This window comes from Lissotriton vulgaris, chromosome 4_1, assembly GCF_964263255.1.
Source record: "Lissotriton vulgaris chromosome 4_1, aLisVul1.2, whole genome shotgun sequence".
Taxonomy (NCBI): Eukaryota; Metazoa; Chordata; class Amphibia; order Caudata; family Salamandridae; genus Lissotriton; species Lissotriton vulgaris.
In genome coordinates, this window is record NC_141691.1 from 1,066,652,497 (window position 1) to 1,066,676,324 (window position 23,828).

General features: G+C 45.5%; 1 protein-coding gene across 1 annotated transcript in view; it reads right to left on the reverse strand.

Moving 5' to 3' along the window:
• Nucleotides 1–23,828, reverse strand: part of DAP (death associated protein) — a 241,648-nt gene that overhangs the window by 114,568 nt on the left and 103,252 nt on the right. Inside the window, exon 2 of the mRNA XM_086965296.1 lies at nt 19,156–19,255. Coding sequence (XP_086821422.1) covers nt 19,156–19,255 — 100 coding nt within the window. The remainder of the gene's footprint in view (nt 1–19,155; nt 19,256–23,828) is intronic.

A 23,828-nucleotide genomic window follows, 5' to 3' on the forward strand; every position in this document is an offset into this window, starting at 1 on the left:
GTGTTTTTGCTAGTACAGCGTCGACTTGACTGTGCAATTACTTTTAAACATCTATTTCAGCAATAGGGTGCCTACTATTGGTTCAGTGTAGTAGCAATGTTGATTTCACTTTGCCTGTAAAAATATGTTTTAGTCTGAAAGATAATGTTACTCTCCAAGCATGCATTCCATAATTGCTCTTACCTCCAGAATGTGTGCCGATTTCTCTTGTTATTTTGAAGTGTTGAATTACTCAGATAGCAGGAGTGCAATAATGGCATGCACCCTACATACCGCATTTGGCTTCTTTGCTTTGATTATCTATTCATTTCTGTTACCTCTGGTGCCTCAATCTGTTCCTCTATTATCCCATTGAGTGCGGGTGTCAGACAATGGCCGACACGCAATACATCCCCAAGTACGTGTCGGCCATTGGCCAATTCTGGGGAGGTGTATAAAGGACCCTCTTGTGCTCTGCACCGGTTATTTTATTTTATCCTCAGGCTGCTCAGGAAGAGCTTCCCGAGCAGCCCAAGTTGTGTTTTTGTGATTTTTATTTGCTGTTATGATGATCAGACATCATTACTGTAAATTGAATGTAAAACGAGCCAATGGGCTTGTTTTATTTTACTGCACCAGTGCTGGTTGGGGTGTGGTGGGGGGGGGAGGGGGGGGGGGGGTCCCCCCTCTACCAACCCTGGTTTGCTTTGGGGGAGGTATTGTAGGAAATGGGAGAATAGCCCCTTTCCAATGGTACCTATGCCCAGTCAATCCCTGCTTGGGAACAACACAGCAGAGCGATCCGCAAGCAGGGATCTGCCGACTAGAAAACCAGGAACATGGGGGGAGCGAACCACTAGGCAATGGCTTGTGCTCCCCCATCACCCCTGAACAATTGAGTCTTTCTGCCGCCATACCCCAGAGGTTGGTTGGGGGTGATTACACCCGATCGGGGTCAGAAAGCCCACTCGACACTAGGGAAACTATACAAATAGACAGAAGGGGTGGGAGTTGCATAGACCCATAGAGAAATGAATCAACAGTATTTCTGCATACTCTGGGGGGGGGGGGGCAGAACGTCCCCTACATACCAGGGAAATGTTTCTAAATATAATGTACACAGGTGGGGTTGGCCACCATTGGCATGGTCATGCTTCCCCCTCTAGAAAATGCATCCACAGTCTTTCTGTCTGACAGAAGTGACCCTATTAGGGCCACCCGGGTCACTTGCGACCACCTCTCAGCCTTCTATACAAATGAAGAGTCGGTCAGACAGTAGAGAATAAAAACTAAGTATATTTATTCAGGTACACTCAAGCAGAGTCCAGTCTGACCAGCCTCCTGGGACAACTGCAGAGGGACTGACTTCAGCAAGCATGGTGATACATTATGTTCAATTCAGAACCAATGAAGATACGCCCTGACTGGAAATTTCAGGTTGGAGGCAGCTAGACAAAGAAGGTACAGAAGGATGAGTTTCGATCCTGTGACCAGGCGCACGGTATCTTAACACCAAGGTTGTTCTGCCTGTGCCCGCCACTCTTAAGGTGGGAGCAGGCCTCTATCTAGTGGGAAAGGTATGCAGTAATAAGAATAGTGTATTCATTAGTACAGCAAGGCTCAGCCTTGGAGAAACAAAAACTATCACAGCTGCTTTTAGCAAAGGCAGAGAAAAAAGTTAGTTTTGATCATGGCTCAAAATGGTGGCTAAACATAAAATGGTGCTGTGAATGCTAACTTAAGACATACAATACGTAAACAGCACAGCCAAAACATTTTTAGTCCAACATGCCTCCCTCCGGGGATGGATGGAGAGGATTCCATCCCTCCCTCCCTGGGGGAGGCAGAAAGCCTACTAGACACCAGGAGAATATTTTTTTAAAAGAACTGTACAGCAATGGGAACTGCCTTCTATGGCCAGGACCATGTCTCCACCCCTAAAAAAAGGAAGCATCAGTCTTACTGCCCCTGTCCCCCAGGGTGCCAGATCGGGTTGATTAGGTAGAAGGCGGGAGGGGACGCAGCAGAAAACCCACTAAACACCAGGGAAATCTTGTAAAAAAAAAAAAAAAAAAAAATGTACACAGGTCGGTTGCCATGCTCCCACCCCAATAGGGCACAGGCAGTCTTTCCATCCCCATGGGAGTGGCTGGGGAAATTACTCCAATGTGCTCCCCAAGGGCCAGACAGCCCACTTAACACCACAGACTGCATTTATGCAGTGTGTTTTTTTTGGGGGGGGGCATGGATCCATTCTCTTCCCCCACCCTAAGGCCCAATAGACTGTCTGCCCTCCCCTGGGATGGATAAGGATAATGACCCCTAATTTGCTTCGCCAAGGGGCAGAATGCCCTCTAAACACCAGGGATTTCAAAACAGAGCGAAACAGAGAGCGCTGGCCTGCCCAGGCATTGAGCCATACCCAGCCTCAGAAGAGGCAATAGAGTCTTTCTGCCCTGCTGGGGACAGGTAGGAGGTTTCTCTCAATTGGGGAGGTTGCTCCAAATATGTTGGGGGGTAAAAAATCCACCTGACACCAGGATGCTTGCACTTGGGCCAAAAGAAAGTGGTGTGGGTATTGCACTCTGCTTTGTCCCATGTTTGACCAATGCCAGAGTGCAACATGTGTACCCCTTTCTTTTGCCCCAAAGGCAAAATCCCTGATGTCAGGTGGACTTTCTACACCCCTCTTTCCCCCAGGAGGCAGATTTGGGGAAACCTCCCCATTTGAGACAAACCAAACCTCCCATCTGTGTGTGGTAGACCCTATTGCCCCTTCTGGGACAGGGGTGTAGCTCGATGCCAGGATAGGCCACACCCTCCTTTTCTTTGTTTTGGCACCATTTTGATCTTTCCGGTCTGTAAACTGCTTTCTGCCCCCTCAGAGGCAAATTGAAAACAAACCCGATGTTTGGCATTGCAGGGGTGCAGAAAAACTGGTTTATCACATTTGGTGTGGGGTCTTGCCAATTGCAGATTTTCTGTTACCCCTGCCACCCCACACCCCCACACCCCCACCAACCCATCCCTGGCTAGACAGGGAGTCTGCCTTCCATTTGCCCCGGAGGGTGCAGAAATCCCACTACACAGTGGGGGATTCAAAATGGCACCAAAACATAACTAGCATTGTCATAGCCAATAGGGCTCGCCTTTGGGGCCTTATAAGTATTTCGTTATGCAGCACAATATCCTTTGTGCAACAACATCAACTGTTGCTTGGCTAAACACTTATAAGGTCCCAACGACGAGACCTATTGGCTATGCCAATGCTTGTTATGTATGCTGTAAAATGCAGTACACATGCAAAGTTGGGAAAACGAGAAAAATACATATAACAATTTCAACTTATGATGCATGCTTCAAGGAGGCATACGATTCTGGTGCAAATTCATGTCTACCAATGATTTCAGACAGTGATTTGTAGCAAACCCCATGGGTGGATGCATTGGAACGCCGCATTGATACAAAATAATACAATGCAGCACATATCACAACTTTATGATACTATCCAACACAAATGCTCAATTGTTATGATGTTAAGTCATGTAACAGGCCTTCCGGGAATACATTAGAGTAAGGGATCCTATGAAATCACTTCCTGTGATGTAATTAAGGTGAAGGGGTATATAATGCAACTTCCCTTACACGTGGCATTTCGGTGAATCCGAGCCCAAGGAGAGGACGAGGGAAAGCTGACTCCCTCACCAGCACCCAAAGGAGAATTCCAGGTGGGAGAAGACTGGTGCCAGACGACATGCGCTCGGTGGCACAAAGTCGTTAACTTGGAGGGTTTTGCCCTAGGGTGCCAAGTTATAAAAGCTCAGAGTACCTTGGCCCCCAATAATTTAGGAGTGGAGGCGGAGCTAATATTCCCGCCCAGACTGTCACTGGACTTGGCCGACAGTGGAAGCAGTGTCTTTCCGTGACTGTGAGCAGCGTGGATGAGAATGTTAAACAATGCAGGGGAGCCTCAGCTCTGGTCTCAAGAGACTGATTTCTGAAAGACTAGGTCTTAGAGGGATTCACGTATGCAAAGACTGCTGGAGGTGGGGATGTCAGAGACACACCTGGCTGCTATTGTAATTCTCTGACAGATAGCACATGAATCACCTAACCAGTGTTCTCCGCTTTGAAAAAATCCCTTTTTAATGTATCAAAAAAAAGGGCCAGGTGAGTTATATAACCGGAGAATGGTCCCGCCAACAATGTGGTGAACTTAGCACCCATGGTTCTGCCCTCATATTTCAGCTACAACTTTCCCCCAAAAAAAATTCCAGTTCAATCACTTCAACAACGTTCTAGGTGGGCAAGAATATAAAAGTCTGAGGATTTACCTTGGAACTTTTGTAGTAGGCAATGCATTTCAAAAGATTTAGGAGAGGTTTCTTGTATTTACCAATTCTTTATTATTATGTGCAGCAACAAGGAGAGGAAGTGTAAAGTGCCAGTTTAAAGCTTAATTATTGGCATAGCCTGAAGACAAATAGAATTTAAACGTGTGTTATGCTAATGGTATGTGTATTTGTAAAGGTCACTTCTACCACCCGCGGTGGTATCCTGGCACCGAGCAGGTATGCTCCTAAAAGGAGATAAGTTTTGAACAAGTTTTCTAGATAATTTTGAATCTCGTGTTTTCCCTCTACAAGCCATACAATCATCGACACCTTTCAGTCTTTTTGGCCAAGTAAAACAAACTTGCCTATATGTAGCAAAGGTACCCTAACAAAATGTGGAATAGGGCGGTAGTGTGTATCGTAACATAGCTTAACGTGAAGTGACATGACGGCGCAAGATTAAAACTTCAAATGTAATGTGGGAAACCGCCTGAAAAGAAATCCAATTAAAATCTACAATAAATCACAGACCAGTATGTACAAAAACTATAACTCGTGGTTCAGGGAGAAAGACAGCCCTGCATTGATGTTCTTTGCATAAAGTTATTTTAAAAGCATCAACTTGACATTTTCCAGAGAACTCAGCTGGCTTGCAGACTCTTGCATTGATCTAATGTTTAGGCATATGCATCCGGGTCAGATCGATTAAAAATGTTTTTTTTTTTGTGCCAAGCGAAGGGTGCCCCTACATTGGAACAGCAGGAAGGGCCCGGAGGTAAAAAACTGGCTAGAGGATATGACGTATTGTCGAGACACACTGAACACATACGAGGAAGAGTTGCCGGTCAGGTCTCGGCCCAGAGACTATTGGGGTTTCTTACGTACCTATTTGCTGGAGCATGGCGCGACAGAGTCAGAGTCAGATAACGGTTAATGTTTGGGTCTAAGGGTAAACGCATACAATGGAGCAAGGTACTGTAAAATGGTGATGAGGAGGGAGGATGCTGTGACACAGAGCACTTGTAGCTAGAGGATGCCTATAATTTAAGTTGTACATTGTTATGTTTAGTTACCTTATGCAGAAAATGGAAAAAAAAGTAAGAACACTAACATGCTAGTAAGCGAGTATAGCACTGACCAACATTTCTAAGGTTATCACTCACGACGCCGCCGGTCCGCTGGCTGTCGGCTGATGGGCTGTGTACAACTAACACGTTCTTTATCTGATGTACAAGAATGTTGCCGGCCTGTTGAGGTTGTAGGCGAAACACATGTAATATTTTCTCTGGAAAGTGCAATAAACTTCTTACACCAAAAAAAAAAAGAAAAAAAAAATGTTTTTTTGTAAACTGCGCCATCACTCGCAAAGGAGAAGGACGCTGTCCCGTTTTAACCGCTGGGTGGCATTGACGGCGGGCAGGTGGCCCTTTTACACAATAGTGCTTCCTTAATATATCTAAAACGGAGCCACAGGTGGTCGGGGCTCGAGAGCACCCATTTGGCGCGGAATGTTCACAAAGGCTGCGCCCCGCTGTTGAATACTGTTATCCCATGCTCAGAGGAGCAGGGCTCGGCTACTTGAGACAGCATCAGAAGCCAAGACTTAACAGCATGATTAATGGAGGAGAGGAGACTGAACATACCGGGAACAGGCAGCAAGCCTTCCTGACTCGCATTGCAGTACTTTTGAAGGATGCTTTTAAATGAAATGCCACAACTGAATAAATAAACAGGTAGAAACTGGATTCCGCCATTTTCCAGAGTACGTGGTCGAATACGTTTTTCAATATTTTAGCAGGTGATAGATTATCCTTAATTTGGGTGCAACAGAAGGTTTCTGCATATCTAAACTGGGGGACTGCCTCTGCACCACAGACACTAGGATGATGAGCAAACACTTAACGTCAACCCATCTAAGACAGAGATCATGATACAGTAGATAATTATGAAGGCAGCCATAAAAGGCCCAACAGCGCCCTCATGTGGACATTTCCGGCGATATTGTTGGGCCTCAAAAGTGATCGGACGGAGGCAGAGGGGAAGCACGGGAAATTTTTAAAAAGCAACGTAATGACCCGTGACAGAGGAGACAGATGGCGGCTGCGCGCGTGAACGCAAGCGCTAGGCCAGACAGCAGCACTTTCAAAATTCACCTACTAAATGTCTCTCCGAGTAGCGCATGCGCTAGCTCAGCGAGACCTAAAAAGGGAAGGTGCCTCACCCTTACGGTCACAACAGTCTTCCTGCTCCCCTGCAGACTAATAAAATCCCTTCCCAATGTCAAGCAAGAGGAAATGTGATTCTTGTGGCTGCGTTTTTTTTTTCATATGGGCAGGAGAGTGGCCAACTCCTAACATCGTCCCACTTGCAATGAGGAATGGATGCATTTTTTGGGCTTGGGTAGGCTGCTGGAAGCCACACATTTTCTATCTCCAGAGTTCCCACATGTCCCTCGATAAGAATAGTACCACACTTATGTGGGTGGGCCAAGAGACGAAGACACAAAAGGCTCTCAACATTTTTGAAAACTAGTCAACCAGGGGATTCCAGAGTGGTGTACCATACGTGGATCCCATGAGGTTATCTTGCCCACAATGACTTATTAATCTCAAACGTTGCAAAAATCTCACATTGTCCTTACATTTCTATGTTGGAAACTTCTGGAATCAATGCTTCTGTAAATCTAGGGTATAAGGTTCTCCCCAAAGTGATTTATAGTTAGTTATAGTTAGTTATTGATTTATATAGCGCTGAATCACCCATGAGGTTATCTCGGTGCTTAGGCTGTGGAACCCTTCCTGGCTCTCCCTGTGAGGAGCGGAGCCAGGCATCCCAGCGCTGGTAGGGCCGTTGTGGAGATTAAGCAGGCTATTGCCCAGAGTTGCAGCGTGGGGCCCATGATTAGAGAAGGCGCCGAAGCGAGAATTATCGAGTCCGCGGACATTGATCCTGGACCCTGCCGCTTCGGGAATTGAACCCTGGTCCCGGGCCTGATCTCTGCTTCAGGGTCTGCCGCCTCCAACCAGTGAGCCACACTTATCCACATTTCCGATCATAACCCCATTGCACTTAGTATTGATTTAAACTTTTCACAAAATCCGAAATCCTGGTCCTTTGAGCGAAAACTTCTTTTAGACTCAGTCTATAGCGAACATATGAATAAATGGATTCCGGAATTTTTTGAAAATATTAGGGGATCTGCTTCTATAGAGGTAGTATGGGATGCGTTCAAATGCGGGGTACGGGGCGAAACCCTGAGCTATTCATTAAGAAAACAGAGGGAGAATAGGAAGAAGCGTAGATGAATAAATTGAGAGACCTTGAGATACAACTTATGCAGGCATGTAATGGGGGACTTGGTACTGATAATATTTTAAAAGAGCTATTGTCTCAGAAGGTTAGGATCCATCATGGATTTGCCACAAAACTTGCTCAACAACTTGCTGCATTTTGATCGGAGGTGTATGAAGTGGGAGAAAATTCAGGGAAACACCTGGCTAAGAGAGCAAGGCAGAAGGCTGTGTTTTCTAGTATAGATAAAATAATGGATGATGCAGGGAAAACTTTCAATAATACTACAGAGATACTTGGGGTGTTTTGTGAATTTTACTCTAAACTTTACACAGAGGACGTCGTTGGGGATTTCGAAGCCCGGGCAACCAAGTTTATTGATTCTGTTGTAATCGGCACTCTAGCAGTAGAGGGAAGGGAGCAATTGGACCTACCCATTACTTGGGAGGAAATAGAATCATCTCTTTTGTCCCTAGCATCCAGTAAAGCTGTAGGCCCTGATGCTATCCCTTTGGAGTTTTTTAAGCTTTTTCGTGGCATCTTGAAATCTGAATTAGTCTCCCTATTTATAGCAGCGCAGCAGGGCACTGCCCCTCCCTCCCGGCAAGAATCAATAATTACGGTCTTTTTAAAGAAGGACAACCTCCCCTTTCTCTGTCTTCTTTCCGTCCTATCTCATTGATGCAGATAGTAAATTTGTCTCTAAGATCTTGGCTTCGCGACTATCTACTGTCATTACCCCTCTGGTTTCTAAATACCAACATGGGCTTATTCCTGTTCGCGATACGGCGGACCATATTCGCCGATTAATCACTTTTCTAGATTGGGCCCAGGCAACCCGATCAAATATTGGGTTAATACTATTGGACGCCAAAAAAGCCTTTGATAGGGTTGCCTGGGACTACCTATGGGATATTTTGGCTAGAAAAGGATTTGGTCAGGGCTTTTTAACTGCACTAAAAACCATGTATGCTGTCCCTAAAGCGTGTATTCGCATTAATGCACAACTATCTCCTTTTTTTTTCAATTACCCGGGGTACCGACAAGGGTGCCCCTGTTCTCCCTTACTTTTTGCACTTTATATCGACCCTTTAATTAATCACTTTAATTTGGAAGAAAAGATTAAACCTGTTTGTCTAGCCAATGTAAATTATCGAGCATTAGCATATGCTGATGACCTCCTCATCGTTACAACTGATGCCCAGACTGCGGTGCCGGTAATTAATGATTTAGCCTCACAATTTGGATCTTTTTCCGGGTACAAACTCAATTTGTCGAAAACCCAGATCCTCTGCTCTGGGGATAACCTCCTGATCAATATTTCTACGGTTACGGAGGTTACGTATCTTGGAATTAAGATCTCGCTACCTATATCCAATATTCCGGAGCTAAATATGAACCCCGTGGTGGCTAAAATCAACTCTACGCTAGAGCGCCTAGACCATTTACATTTATCCCTGCATGGTAGAGTTAATGTCTTAAAAATGTTAATTCTATCTAAGGTATTATATATGTAACCTACAATACCACTGGAATTTCCCCCCTCGTGCTTTAAAAACTTAGAAAGGGCGACATCCAGATTTTTGTGGGGCTACAAACGACAGAGGAAAGCCCTTAAAAAAATGATTCTTAGTAAAGAGTGTGTTGGGTGGAATGTCCTGTATTTCTTGTTCTATTACATAGCGGCGACTCTTCAATTTATTGGCCCTCTGATAATTGGCGATAGAGCCCGAATTCTTCTCTGCAGAACACCGTCAATCTATGAGATGATCATGGGAGAAGAAATGAAAGCCTGCTTCCTTAAGCGATTGAACCCAGCTACTATAAAAAAACGAAATTTAAGACGCTGAAAGTAGCTTTTGGTGTGTGGCAAAAAGTTCAGAAGCATTTGGGCTTAACTAAATTGAATGCTTATACACCATTTGCCGCGCCTGGCCTTTTGCCTTCTACGATTTTTTGTGACCTACCTGCCATTAGGTGGAACAGGAAAGGAGTATGCTATTTGGGTAATTTGTTTTTCGATGGCCAATTGGCCTCTTTTCAGGAGCTACAGAGTAAGTTCTCCCTAGCCAAAAATAATTTTTTTAAGTTTCTTCAGATTCGCAGATTTCTCCAAAACTCACCATTTGTTTCAGTCACTAGTATGAATAAAGTCCCCCTCTTGGAACATTTGCAAAAAAAAACATCAATTGGTACTCTGTACTCGTGTCTGATGCAGGAATTTGGGGACGACTTAGATCGGTGTCAGGCGAAGTGGGTAAGCAAATTGGGGATACCTGATATTGATGTTTATGAGTCTGTTAAACTAGCCTCTGAATTTTTAATTCATGGGATGATGAAATCTCAACATTATGTGTTTATACGATCTTTATTACACTCCTAGCAAAGTTGTTAAATGGAGTACGACAGTGGGGACGAAATGTAAACGTTGTGGTCTGCACGCAGCTGATGACGTACACTTGTTTTTTCAATGCCCTAAGCTTGGGGAGTTTTTTCAACAAATTGAGAGTTTTTTGGCTGCCGTTGTTAATTGTGATGTCAAGGTAACTGCAGAGTTGCTGCTAATTGGCATAGGTTCAGGTACTCCAAGATCTAAATCATTCACTTGCTTTCTTTTTATTTGTATGGCGGTAGCCAGAGCTTGTATCACTAGGGAGTGGATTAATCCTGACCCCCCCTCCTTCTTTAACTGGCGGGAAAGATTATTATTTATGTACAATATAGAATCTGCTATGTACAAGTTTAAGGGGGTCAAAAAAAGGACCCTGGGAATGAAAATGTGGGCGCCAATTGCTGACTGGATTTAGATATGTGTTGATTTTGAGTCTGTAAGTAATTCTATGTATTTTCTGGAATTTGTGATGGTTCATTGATGTATTTACTTGCATAAAACAAACTTTAAAAAAAAAGGAAACTTCCGGAATCAGGAGGAAACCTATCACCCAGCATTACCCCATTTGTGCATATCAAAACGCTGCACCACTTGTGTGGCTAGGCCTAGTGCCTGAAACAGGAACGGATCAAACCAAGGTCAATTAAAAACTCTTGAAAGGGGACTATCACTTATCTCAGTTTGATTAATTCCTATTGTTGGCACTAGGCCCCTACCACATAAGTAAGTCAGTTTTTTTATCAGGACAAGTGGGGGAGGAAATGCAGGGTTGTACGAATTTTTGGGATTCCTCCAGATTCCATCACAGAAATGTAAGGAAAACATGAGAGTTTACTCAAAGTTTGAGATTTGCAGAGCATTATGGGTAAGAAAACCTCATGGGATCCACGCATAGCACACCACCCTGGAATCCCCATGTTGTCTAATTTTCAAAAACGTGCAGGTTTGCCTGGCTTCTCTAGGTGTTGGCTAATCAAGGGCCCAAATTCCACAGCTACCCATAATGCAAAAAAGGGTCGGTTTTCAGCGCAAAAATGTGATGTATAAACATTGTGTTTTAGCCCATTTCCTGTTGCGGCAACTGACCTGCCCACAAAAGTGTGGCACCATTTCTATCGAGAGACTTGTGGGAATGCTGGGTGGAATGACGTTGTGGCTCCCCACAGATTCTAGAATTTTCCATCACAAAAATGTGAAGAAAATGTGGGCTTGTCAAAGTTTGAGGTTTGCAAAAGATTCTGGGTAAAAATAAACCTAGTGAAAGCCAAACAGGTCACCTCATCCAGGATTATCCTAGGGGTCTACTTTTAATAACTGTGCAGGTTTCCTTATGTGTCGGCTGAGCTAGGACCTAAAATCCACAGCGCTTCAAAATGCAAAAAAAAGGCCAAGAGATGAGGGAAAAATGTCATGTGTCCATGTTACGTTTTGGGCCCTTTCCTGTTGCAGGCACTTGGCCTACTCACACAAGTGAGGTACCATTGTTATTGGGAGTTTTGGGGGAAAGCTGGGTCTAAGGAAGTTTGTGGCTACCCACAGATTCCAGAACTTTCCTTCACAGAAATGTGAGGAAAATATGTTTTTTAGTCAAAGTTTTAGGTTTGCAAGGAATTCTGGGTAAAACAAATCTAGTGAGAGCCACATAAGTCACCCACCCTGGATTTCACTAATGTCTAGAGTTAAAAAATGTGCAGGTTTGCCTAGATACTGGCAGAGCTAGGACCAAAACCCAACAGCTATCCACATTGCAAAAAGAGTCAGATTTGAGAGGAAAAATGTAATGTGTCCATTTTGCATTTTTTGGGCCCTTTCCTGTTGCAGGCACTAGGCCTAGCCACAAAAGGGAAGTACCATTTGTATCGGACTACATGTGAGAGCATAGAATATTAGAACATTTGTTATTACCAATTTGATTTCACTGCATTTTTGCTTTCCAAATGTAGGTTAATGTGTAAGAAAGAAGGCATTTTGAAAATTATACTCTAAATCATATGCTAGTATGGGTACCCACAAATTCAGAGATGCATGAACAACCACTGCTCCTAAACTCCTTAGCTTGTGCTTATTTCAGTAATACATAGGTTTCCATGATATCCATTTTCACTCTACATATTTCACTACATGAATTGGTCTATACTCGGTACAAAGCGAAAGACCGCTGTCCGGTGCAGCTCAGTTGATGGCTCTGGGTACCTCGGGTCCTTGGAGAACCTAAAATTCTAAAATTCTAAATAACTCAAACGAGAGGAGTCTAGCTCATTTAATGGCATATTGCTTTTGTAAATCAGCCTTTGCCACAAAAAAGTTACAGATGAAACCGTTATCACAAATGGCCGTTTTTTTCTAATCATTTTCAATATTGCTTTATTTCAACAGTTAGCTTCTTTGGGGAAAAACCTGAGGGATCTACACATGACCCCTTACTGAATTCTGAGTTTTGTCTACTTTTCAGAAATCTATAACTTTCCTGGAACATCCATGGGTTCACACTGGTTTTTAGCACAAGCTAGAAGCTGAAAGCAGAAAAAAAATGAGAAATGGGCTACCAAAAGTGTAATAAAAATAGAATCCCAAACAGTTACGGGGTTAAATGTGAATTTTTTTGGGGGAGCACAAAGACGCATTCAGTTCTGAATTGAATGATTCCAGCTACAACCTTCTGCCTTGGCCTGCTCTCCCTCGGGAAAATTCCACTTGTCTAACAGCACTTGTTTCTAAAATAAAAAATACTTTGTTCACAAGAGTGTAAATATTTAATTTGGTGTATTGGATTGGTCTGTGGAATTGCCCTAGTAGGTGTGGCTCGCCATCTTCATTCTGGGGTCTAAAGAGATGTCCCAAACACACGTGTCTCAAACTGGTTCAGTAAATAAATCAATCAATAATCTCACGGATGTTAATCTCATGTCCTGCGGCTGCGACAGTAGGTCTCCGCAGGACACACTACACTTCACCATGTTTTTTGTTTTTATGCAGTACCTAGGAAACATTATAGCCTCACAGTATTGAAAAGGGCCCTTTCTACTCAAGTTGACCCACCCTCTTATAGCTGCAAATACTCACGCCCAATATTATTATTAATGTTCTCGTTTTTTTAAGTTGATGTTAGACTAAGAAACAGTTGCAATTAAACACCTGGGGTGTGCAGGTCAGTCGTCGTTTTTTTAGATCTTCTCTTAGGATTGTTAACCTGTGCATTTATCTTTTAATGTTTTTAAAGGGATTATATTGAGAATGATTTCTATTTTCTGTGAATGTTATGGTTTGTATGCTGATGAGAGGGGGTGCCTGGGGAGCGGGGTGCCAGCCCCTCCCCGCCCAGGTAGCCTCGTGCGGGGCTGGCCGTGACTTGGCAATTACCGGTGGAGTTTGACTCGAATTGGAGAGAAGCCATTCCTGCAGCCTGCTCCAAGGTCTGGTAATTGAGCCCTTGAAAGGGATGCTGCTGGCCGCGCCGAGCCCGGACAAAGGGCACATTAACCCAGATCAGGCTGGTTATTGCAACCAAAATATCACTTTTGGCATGCTTCGGGGACTTTTATCTCTTTAGAAGAAGCGGGCCTCTGCAGACCTGCCTTGGCATCAGGGATCTGGGTTCGGTAATGGCACACTCATACGCAGGCTGGGCATCTGTGAGGGCAGCAGTGGCACACAGCAAGCGGGGCATTAATGGCAGACTGAGCATCTGGGCACAGTAGTGGCTCACAACAATGCACTTGGCTTCTAGGCACGGTAATTGCTCATGATAGGAGAGAAGGCTGCATTAGTGGCACATGGCAAAACATAATCTGGCTCTTACTGACATGCCTAATCTATGGGTCATGGCATAGTGGCGGCAGATAGCATGAGATCTCTCGGCATCCGGGCACACTAACGGCACACAGTGTTTCTAGGCACTGTAATGGTGCATGATAGAAGAGAAGACTGAATTAGTGGCACACAGTCCGACTCTGAGCATATGGGCATAGTAGCAGACATGACATCTTGGCACCTGGGAGCAGCAAGAGATGGAGTAGGCATCTGGTGGAGTAGTGACATGGGACAAAAGACTAGTATCTGGGCAGTGTAGCGGCACAAATTAAAACACAGTTTGTCCATTTGGACACAGTCAAGGCACACAGGAAAAGACAGACTCGACATCTGGGCACAGTAGTGGCACACAGCACGAACAGTACAAGTCCTCTGGGCATAGCAGTGACCCACAGGGCCATGCTAGGCAACTGGGAACAATAATATCACGCAGCAAGTGGCATACTAGGTATCTGGGCGTAAGAGCGGCACACAGCAGGAGCCAGACTAGGCATTTGGGCACAGTAGTGGTACACAGCAAAATTTAGAGTAGGTATCCAGGTGAAGTAAAGACACAGCAAAAGTGGTGACAAACAGCAAGTGGGAAGCTAAGCACCTGGGCACAGTAGTAGTAGTTGAGGTAAATAGGTGGGTCAGAAGGGATTAAAGGTGTGAGGTGGTAGCGAAGGACATGCCGCAGACAGCACCTGTGCAGAGTTCTTCCCTGGACTACCCACAAGTCCAAAACCACCAGTGTTGTGTTTACAGGGAGATGCTGGTCCCAGATAAAGGGATGAGATGCAGGGCCCGACAGAACTTCAGCTTCCTTTAGGTTCCTGTGCACCTCCCACTTCTCCAGAGCAGACCTTCTACCTGCCTTAAAGTTGGAGCCCTTAGTGTTGCAGCTGGCCGGCCAGCTCCTATGTCCCTCCTCAACCTGTGTCTTTCTGGCTGTTTCCAAGCTCAGCGACTCCAGCGCCTCTCCTTGGCTGCCTTATATCTCCCTGGGTATGACAGCTCTCTCTCCATCCTGTGTCTGTCTGAATATAGCCATATTTCTCAGGCTGGTCCTGAGACCAGCCTGAGAACTACACTTTGTATGTCTCATTGATCGCTCTCCACCCTGTATCTCTCTGGCTGTCTCTCAAATCATTGGCTAGCATAGGTCAATGGGCTATATTCTAGCTTTATTTCTTTTCTTTATCTGTCTTGCTGCCCCATACCGCTCTGACCTGTATGTCTGTAGCTGCTTCGTAGCTTCCTGTGTCTCCTGGATCTCTAAACTCATTTTTTGCACTCTGCACATCTCACTGCCTGTCCATCAAATGTTGTTTTTGCATTTGTTACCCCAAGTGGGATGGGTATGCTCAGACGTGAGTCCCATCCTCTCCACACCACTGGAGTCAAGCTATCCTGGCTGAAGACGGCTGATGGCCAGAAACCGGTCCTAGGATGCTTGATTCCGGTCCAGGAAAGACATGGCTTGGCATTTCGGGCTGGACTGTTCCCATGAGGCACAGCATCAAGGCTGATTTGCATATGGCCATGTCTGAACTGGGGTGGTGTGGAGTGCAAAAAAACGATGGATTTTGGCCCAGATCTCTGTACTGGGGTGAATGTATGACATTGTTCTGCATTCTGTCCATCAACTGTTGTTTTTGCATTTGTTACCCCAAGTGGGATGGGTATGCTCAGACGCGAGTTCCATGTTCTCCACACCACTGCGGCTGATAGCCAGAAACCGGTCCTAGGATGCTGGATTTCAGTCCAGGAAAGACATGGCTTGGCATTTCGGGCTGGACTGTTCCCATGAGGCACAGGGTCAAGGCTGATTTGCATATGGCCATGTCTGAACTGGGGTGGTGTGGAGTGCAAAAAAACGATGGATTTAGGCCCGGATCTCTGTACTGGGGTGAATGTATGACCTTGTTCTGCATTCTGTCCGTCAACTGTTGTTTTTGCATCTCACTGCCTGCCCAGCAGTATTCTTCTCACTGCCCATCACAGAGCTCTCCTCACTGCTCAATACTGGCGACAATCAGAGCAACACGCCCGGGCATTGTAGAGCGTGGCTAACAATTCAGAAGCAGAGCCCACTTACACTGAGGGGTAATTTCTGCATCTTGTGTTCTGCAGTCTGATCCTTGTAGTGTCATTGTAGCGACAGTAAAGCACAAATAGTTCCATGAGGCCCAGCGCGTGACTGAGGGACCAATGAGCGTCCACATGGGACCCGGGAGTGTGTGCGCTTGTTGCCCTGCTTCACGCCTGCAGTGAGTTGTGTACAGTAGAACATATTGACTTGTGACTTTTGCTGTGCAGTTATAAATATTCATAAAATGTAACTATTATTGCACGGATAAGGAGGGATTTGTGAAAAAGCAGGATATTTTATGTTGCCGCTCTTGGTTGGTATTTTCTCAAACCTAAGACAATGTTTTTCTTTTTTCCGTGCAAATAAACTGTTATGAACATACTAGCAACCCGCTTTTATCACGTTGAACACTATCCAAAGATTATGATATGTGCGTGGCAGAGTACGCATGTAGGAGCATTACAAAACCAGCATTGGCATAGCCAATAGGTCTCGCTTTTGGGACCTTATAAGTGTTTAGTTATCCAGCACAATATTCTTGGTGCAACAACATCAACTGTTTCATGGCTAAACACTTGGTCCCAAAGGTGATACCTATTGGCTATGTCAATGCTTGTTATTCCTGGTGGTGCCCGTAGGAGTGGCTGGGCACCATCAACCTTATTTTGGACTAATGTAAGCATGGATCTTTAAATATTACTAAAATTATATGTATAACATGCTTATAGGAGCTTTCAGAGGGTACTCTTCACCCACTGGTCAGTTACTGTGTCTTTCACATTTTTCTTGGCCCACTGCAGCATGGGGCAGTAGGTTAGCCCGCTTCAGCCATTGGCTAACTTCTCTGAGTGACTGCATTCTGCCCTATCACAAGGAGCATGCCCACACACACCAATTCCTTTAAGTGCCATTGCTTAATATGGCACAAAAAGTATTTTAGTATTCATATACTGTACTTTATTGATAAAAGCCCATCAACGTGTATGACAAAGCAAAATGACTTGTGGCCAACTCCAGACCAGATCCATTGGCTTTGCCAATGCTTGTTTTTTTTTTATGTTATCGGGGGGGGGGGGGGGGGGGGGGGGGGGAGTCACCAGGGTCATTAAATCCATGCAATGTTCACAAAAGACAAACTCTTAAAAAACTGGAGCCCCATTGGCATCTTAGAAATTAGTACTGTGTCATCAGCAAAAAGTAATGCAGGTATCTTATTGCCAGCCAATTTGGTGGAATAAGTTACACAATCTTCTAGATGGTTTAAGACATTGTTAATATACAATGAGAACAGTATGGGGCCAACACCCAACAATGAAGCACTCTTCTCCCAATGGAGATACAATCTCATTTCCCCTAGTTTCCCCCATATGACTTGGGCTTAGCAGTTATTGTGCATTCATATAATCATGGCCAGAATATGATCAGGTGTGCCCATTCCCTCAAATACTGCCAATAAACGTGCGTCAGAGGAATCAAATCAAATGCAGACCTTAAGTCTAAAAAAGCAACAAAGTTATCCAGCTGCAAGACAACAGATTTCCAATAAATTAGCAGTCATTCTCCGTCGCCTGCCTTGAAGTTTGCCAAGAATTTGTCTGCAAAAGATTTTTTCGGAGGTTGCTGATTAGAATAATAGGTATGTCATTATCAATTAGCCCTATTTCCTTAATCATGAACGGGATTAATCTTTGTTCATCTTCAAATTTATAGGTCGGTCAGCGCCTGCCAGTGTAGTGTTTGACAATGTGTTGATATACAGAAGCCAAAAGATTCCCCGGTATTTTGTTGAGGCCTGGAGGCTTATCGAGTTTCGCACTACCAACGGGTTGAAGCTTGTTATGCATTAAGAAATCCATGCACTCAGAACAGGGCACTTTCTTCAAAGGAACAAATACGTCCCAACAATAAGTATCAATGGTAAAGTTGGCACATGCATCAGCAACATGCTTAAACCAGATGTGGGATTCAGCTGACAACCCCACAGGCTAACAGCTTGTGTTCTATCCGTTAAGAAGATCCAGCGGAGGGCGGGTCCTTGGATGCAAATCTCCTGCAGACACCTGATGATGATGATGATGATGGGGCGTAAGACCTTGTCAAATGCTGCAGAGAGGTCCAGGAGAATGAGGGCCTACCATCTCTGTCAAGGATCATTTGGATGTTGCCTGTGGCAGAAAGGAGTGTGTTGTACAGGGGAATGTTTAAGGGACTGTTAAGGGCGTGGGAAGGAAAGGATATATAAATGTTTAGGGAGGCCGTTTTTTTTTATTAAGTATGACAAGAGTCAAGGCAATGCATACCTGAGCTGTGCACCTTTCTCATAAGCAGCATTCTTCACATAATGGGAGTCGTATGGTGCTGGGGAGACCATCCCGCCGAGGAAGAATTGAAACTTTGCTTCCTTGTTTTCCTGAGGCGTGCAAAGGCCATTATTTACTTGTGAAGTGTTTGCATATTTGAAATGCCACTCAGCCTTACCAGTGTGATTACTAGTTCTAATTTACGCTTCCACTAAAGCAATAGCTCAAGACCCGCACAACATGTATTCTATTGCCTAAGACTTCTACTTCCTGAAGCCGAGTCACCAGCTTTTAAATAACAGAACTCGAAACAGAAAATTAGATTTGCCATGCTTCTGTTAAAATGCATACCAATATTTAACATTTTTGTTTCATTGTTGAAAATGTGATAAACTCACAACAGTGTTAACAAGATGTTCAAGTATTTAAATAAGCTGTGCAGATAGCTCAAGGACAGGCTGAGTTTAGGGCTCAATTCACAGGTGGACCTCCACCTTCAAGGTGGAAGGCAATAAAAGCTACTATTCCTTTATAAGCTGCAAGTAAAATAGCCTAGGCTCCATCTACAAAACCCAAAACACTTGTGCATGCTCCACCTTGAAGTCCAGTCGCTGTCCTACAAGTGATCTGCAAAGATGTGAGACCCTGGCACTATGTCCCAGTCTAATGTGCTTCATTCTTTACTCTTCGTGCTCCACTGCTCACTGTCATGGATGGAAGCCATCATGCTCAGATGCACCTTCGACAATAAGATCTGCAGGAACCTCAAATGAGCTGAAACAGCTGGAAGTAATCACAGCCTCCAGATCTGGTATTTGTCTTGTAGGAGGCGTGTGTGTTGCTGTACATAATGGTTCTCTGTAGAGTGCTTTGGGGAGCAAAGGAGAGTTTCACATCCACTACTACCTTTCCTTTGACAGCTACAAAATAGTTTAAGAATCTAATTCAGTATGAAACTGAACATAAAACACCTACCTGGTGCCGGTTTCCCAATCTTCATCATCCTTTTCTTTCTCTTCTTTGGACTCAACGTTGTGTGGATGCTTCTGAACAATTCGCATGCCGCCAGCCTTCACTGAAATGAAGAAATCACAAATCAAAAGTCAACTGTCCCGTCTCACCAAAAACAGGCATCAATGCATTTTACATCGTTTTGTACAGTGCAAAGGACCAAACGGTATGATTTTTAGATGGAACTGCAGTCATTCAGATAACAAAAACATCATAATCAAGCTCGTTAAGGATTTGCTGCCACCGCTAAGAGTCAGTTACCCGTTTTGCATCTTTGGGGGCATTGCGGACAAACAGCCACCACCGCCGAGAGTCACCGGGGGCCACTTTGAGTGCAGACGGACGCCGGACGAGAACTACACCTCCCAGCATCCCCTGCGCCGCACCACACAGCGCCAGGAGGCGCAGAAACGGACGCAAGGGCTCATGCGGCGCGGGACGCGCGTGCGGACCCGCCATGGACTAGGTCGGACCCGCCATGGACTAGGGCGGGCCCGTCCGCGCCCGTCCTAGGCCGGAAGAGGCTGGGCTGGGCCATCTCTCAAAGAAGCTGGACTCAGTATTCTGTACAAGTTTCGTGGTATTGTATAATTTACTGATTGTTGTCTTGTACACTACTGGTTAAAGTATGAATAAGAATAATACCTCTAAAGGCAGGTCCATGGCAGGGACCTTAGATGCTTTTCTGTTAAGGGCAGAATCCGTCCTTATCCACAAAATTCAGCTCACTGAGCGAAGACGGTCTCTTGAACCCCCCCCCCCCCTCCCTCCCAGTAGACTCTCTCTGACCCCTACGATATTGGCATCGAATGAGACAGCCAATGATGAGACCCCCTCTTTAATTACTGGTTCTCCAGGTTAGGATCGACTAGATTCCCCCTTGAGTACTGTTTTAGTATCATCATTTGGGCATAACACTGCGAGTCCGCATGTAATAACAAGAGGACAAAAGGCGAAATGTAAACGCAATCACACATATAATGAGGAACTCCCCGCAACTCCTCTAAAAGGGAAGGGTAAAAATAATACAAAACAACCCAAAGCTGCTGCCAATCCACCAGGAAGGAGAAGGAAAAGGGTTACAAACTCGGGCGAACCTAAGGGGCAAGGAGTTAGTAACTTTGAGCGAAATAATTCAGGTAAACCTGAAGAGGATGAAAATTATTGGGGCAGAATGGAGACATTGATGTCAACTCTTTTAGAGCCTATGCACCTAAAAATTACTATTATTGAAGCCTGTGTAGCTAAAATGGAGGAGATGATGCATACCATCTGTCAATCTGCCCAGACGGCTCCTACCAATGCACTAGCACATCCACCCCCGTAAAATGACAGATAATCCCAAGAGCTTGATCTCTGATCCTGACAATCCTGGACAATCAAAGAGCAGGGAGGTTAATATTACATAAGAATATAATAACAATGCCCGTATAAAAGGAACCAGTGAAGCAGACCCAGGAGGGTCAAACAGGGGAGGTAACAACGCAAGTGATAAAGGCAGAAACCAACTAGGCCAAAGGGATAATTCATACAACCCTTCACTAATTATAAACTTACCACCAGAAGCCACTCCATATACGGTTGTCTGGGCTAATGTCCCAGTTTTACCTCCTAATGCTTTCGAACACTTGTCAACGTTAAGGAACAAATCTCTTCATTTCCTAACATAACAATAACAATTTAAATACTCTGTTCTCTGATTTTAAAATGGCCAGAAGGATTAGCTGGGTTGGTACATCCCCCAAATCCTTAAATGGAGATTGTGTTGTTTTAACCTATAGGGCCCCACATTTGGTACGTACCATCATTGAGAGGGGTTTTAATGGGCCTGTCAATGCTCATGACATTAATATTCTACCTTTAGGTTTCTTTTATTGTCCCTTGAAACCTGTAATGTATCCAGGCCCTCAGTGTCTAGCCGAAATTTATCTGGGAGCTAGACGATCAAGATATCGTATACCGACATCAAACCACTTTGAGGTTTTGAGTGGATTGGAAAATAACGATGGACTGCAGTTCGAGACGTATGTAAATTTACCTAGTGAAACAGGTCAGCACAAAAACACTCTCAATCAGGGGGCTCTAGTGAGTGAGAGGGTGGAGGGGCCCAGGATCCTTGGGATTGAGGGTACAAATAATGAGCAGGCTGTTTTTGAAGCCACCTCTCAGATAGGGCAAAGTAATGGGTCCTCACTGGAAGGTGTTAATACTCCTGTTTCTGCCCCAACTTTTGTTGAATCCTCATTATGCCATATTGTTTCCTGGAACCTTGCCGGAATTAAATCGAAAATTAATAATCCACTATGGTGGGATTTTATTCAACATCAAGAGTTGCTTTGTTTCCAGGAAATTTGGACCAAGGAAGTGGTCCATTTAAATGTGTATAGGACTTTTCATACCCCGGCAGTTGAGGGCTTGAGTGGGAGAGCAAAGGGGGGGCTGAGTGTATATCTTTCCAACTATTTGTATTTAAAACTGGTTACAGAGGCTGTCAAAGATGTCTATTACCAACTTCTTGTGCTTGATTTGGACTCTGTTTCTTCTATTGCCTTGATAAATTTCTATATTAATATCCCTTTGGGCACAGTATGGAATGTTATTAATAATATGTCTAAAGCATTGTCCTGCCTTGTTAAAAGTAGGCGGAAAGATATGATAATTCTTTTTGCAGGTGATTTTAACTGTACGTTATGTAGAAATGCTGAAGATAACCGATGCGGAGCATTGTGGGAAGAGGGTATGTGTCCCTCTCATTTCAGTCATACTCCCTTGGGTGAACAACTAAATGAAGTACTTATAGTTTTGATCTTGGTTTTGTAAACTAATTATGCGCATTGCCATCCCCCCTCCTTCCAACATTTAATGGTAGGGGTTGTCACTCTACTATTGATTATGTTCTTGCTACTAGTAATCATGCTTACAGAATCCATTCTTTCAAAGTCTCTGATAACCCACTTAGTGATCATTTTCCTCTTTGCCTGGCCATCATCCTGCCAATGAAGAATACTATAAGGATTAATAAAAGAGATCGAGTTCTAGAGAACTTATCTATTGGTAGTATTAATGGTTATTCCTAACGATGGGCCATGGTTGACCAATCGGAAATACTTAAACTAGTAATTTGTAAATGTATGTCAGAGTTTGCAATTTCTTTGAGTGAAGAACACTCCCGCGCCGCACGGCCACCAGCTGTAGCGTGTGCTACTCCCTCCCGCTGCCGCCCTCCGCCTCGCTGAGCCCGCCCCGTGGACTCCGCCCCCCGCTGTATCTCCCGTCCTTGTCGCCTTGCTCCGGTTTGCTGACTGCTGTACTTGTGTGCCCCTTTGTCTCCTTGCTGCCGCTTTTTTGTTTACTGACTGCTGTACTTGTGTGCCCCTTTGTCGCCTGCTGCCGCTTTTCTGTTTTTGACTGCTGGACTTGTATGCCCCGTCCTTTCCTTGTTTTAATGTGTGAGTGTTAATACTTTTCTTTTTCTCCCCCTGCGCCGATCACCTCGCTCTGCCCCTGTGACCCCCGCCCCGCTCCCAGCTTCCCGCCGCCGTGCTCACGGCCACGCCCCCTTTGCCTTCTGTGCCCTCCCAGCTGCTCTGCCCTCCCTCCCACTTTGCCATATGTGGCGACCACGCGTACGCGCAGCGGGCGCGTTTATTGTGCGCCGAGGGCGCGCCAAAGGTAAGCCCGTCTGCGCCTGTCCGCGCCTGGACCGTGCCCAGTGCCAGGACCCCTGACCTCCGCAGACACCAGCCCACCTGCCGGACCTACAGCACTACCGAACTCAACGCACTCAACGCCAGCCGATTCCCGGGTTGCTACCAAGCCACCCCAAGACGCACCCACAGACCCTTCTGCTGCAACTCCTGCAAGTTCACCTGCATCCGGACCTGCACCACTCCAGCAGTGCCCAAGACCGTGACGAGCAACAGCAGCAGCCACCTGAAGTGCATCCTGCTCAACACCCGCTCCGTCCACAGACACGCCGTCGAGCTCTGGAACCTGCTCGACACCACAGCCCCAGACGTCGCCTTCTTCACGGAAACCTGGATGAACGCCTCCTCAGCGCCCGACATCGCCATCCCGGACGGCTACAAGATCATCCGGAGGGACCGCGTCAACCAGACCGGAGGAGGCATCGCCATCATCCAGAGGAACTCCATCCGCATCACGACCAACACCGACGACACCCTCGCACCCGCCGAGCACCTGCACTTCCAGATCCACATCAACCCCAAGACCGCCCTCAGAGGCACCCTCATCTACAGACCCCCGGGACCACGCACACAATTCAGCGAGGACATCGCCGACTTAGTCAGCCCGCATGCCCTCCCCTCCGCTGACTACATCCTCCTCGGGGACCTCAACTTCCACCTGGAGAACAACAACGACCGCAACACCACCACCCTGCTGGACAACCTCGCTAACCTCGGACTCAAGCAACTGGTGACCACCCCCACCCACTACGCCGGACACACACTCGACCCAGTCTTCTCATCCAGCAAGGACATCGCCTTCAGCCACGCCACCGGCCTCCACTGGACGGACCACAGCTGCATCCACTTCAGCTTCAAAAGGACCACGATCCACCACCAACAGAAACAGGTTGCACGCAGAAGCTGGAACAAGATCACAGCCGACCAGCT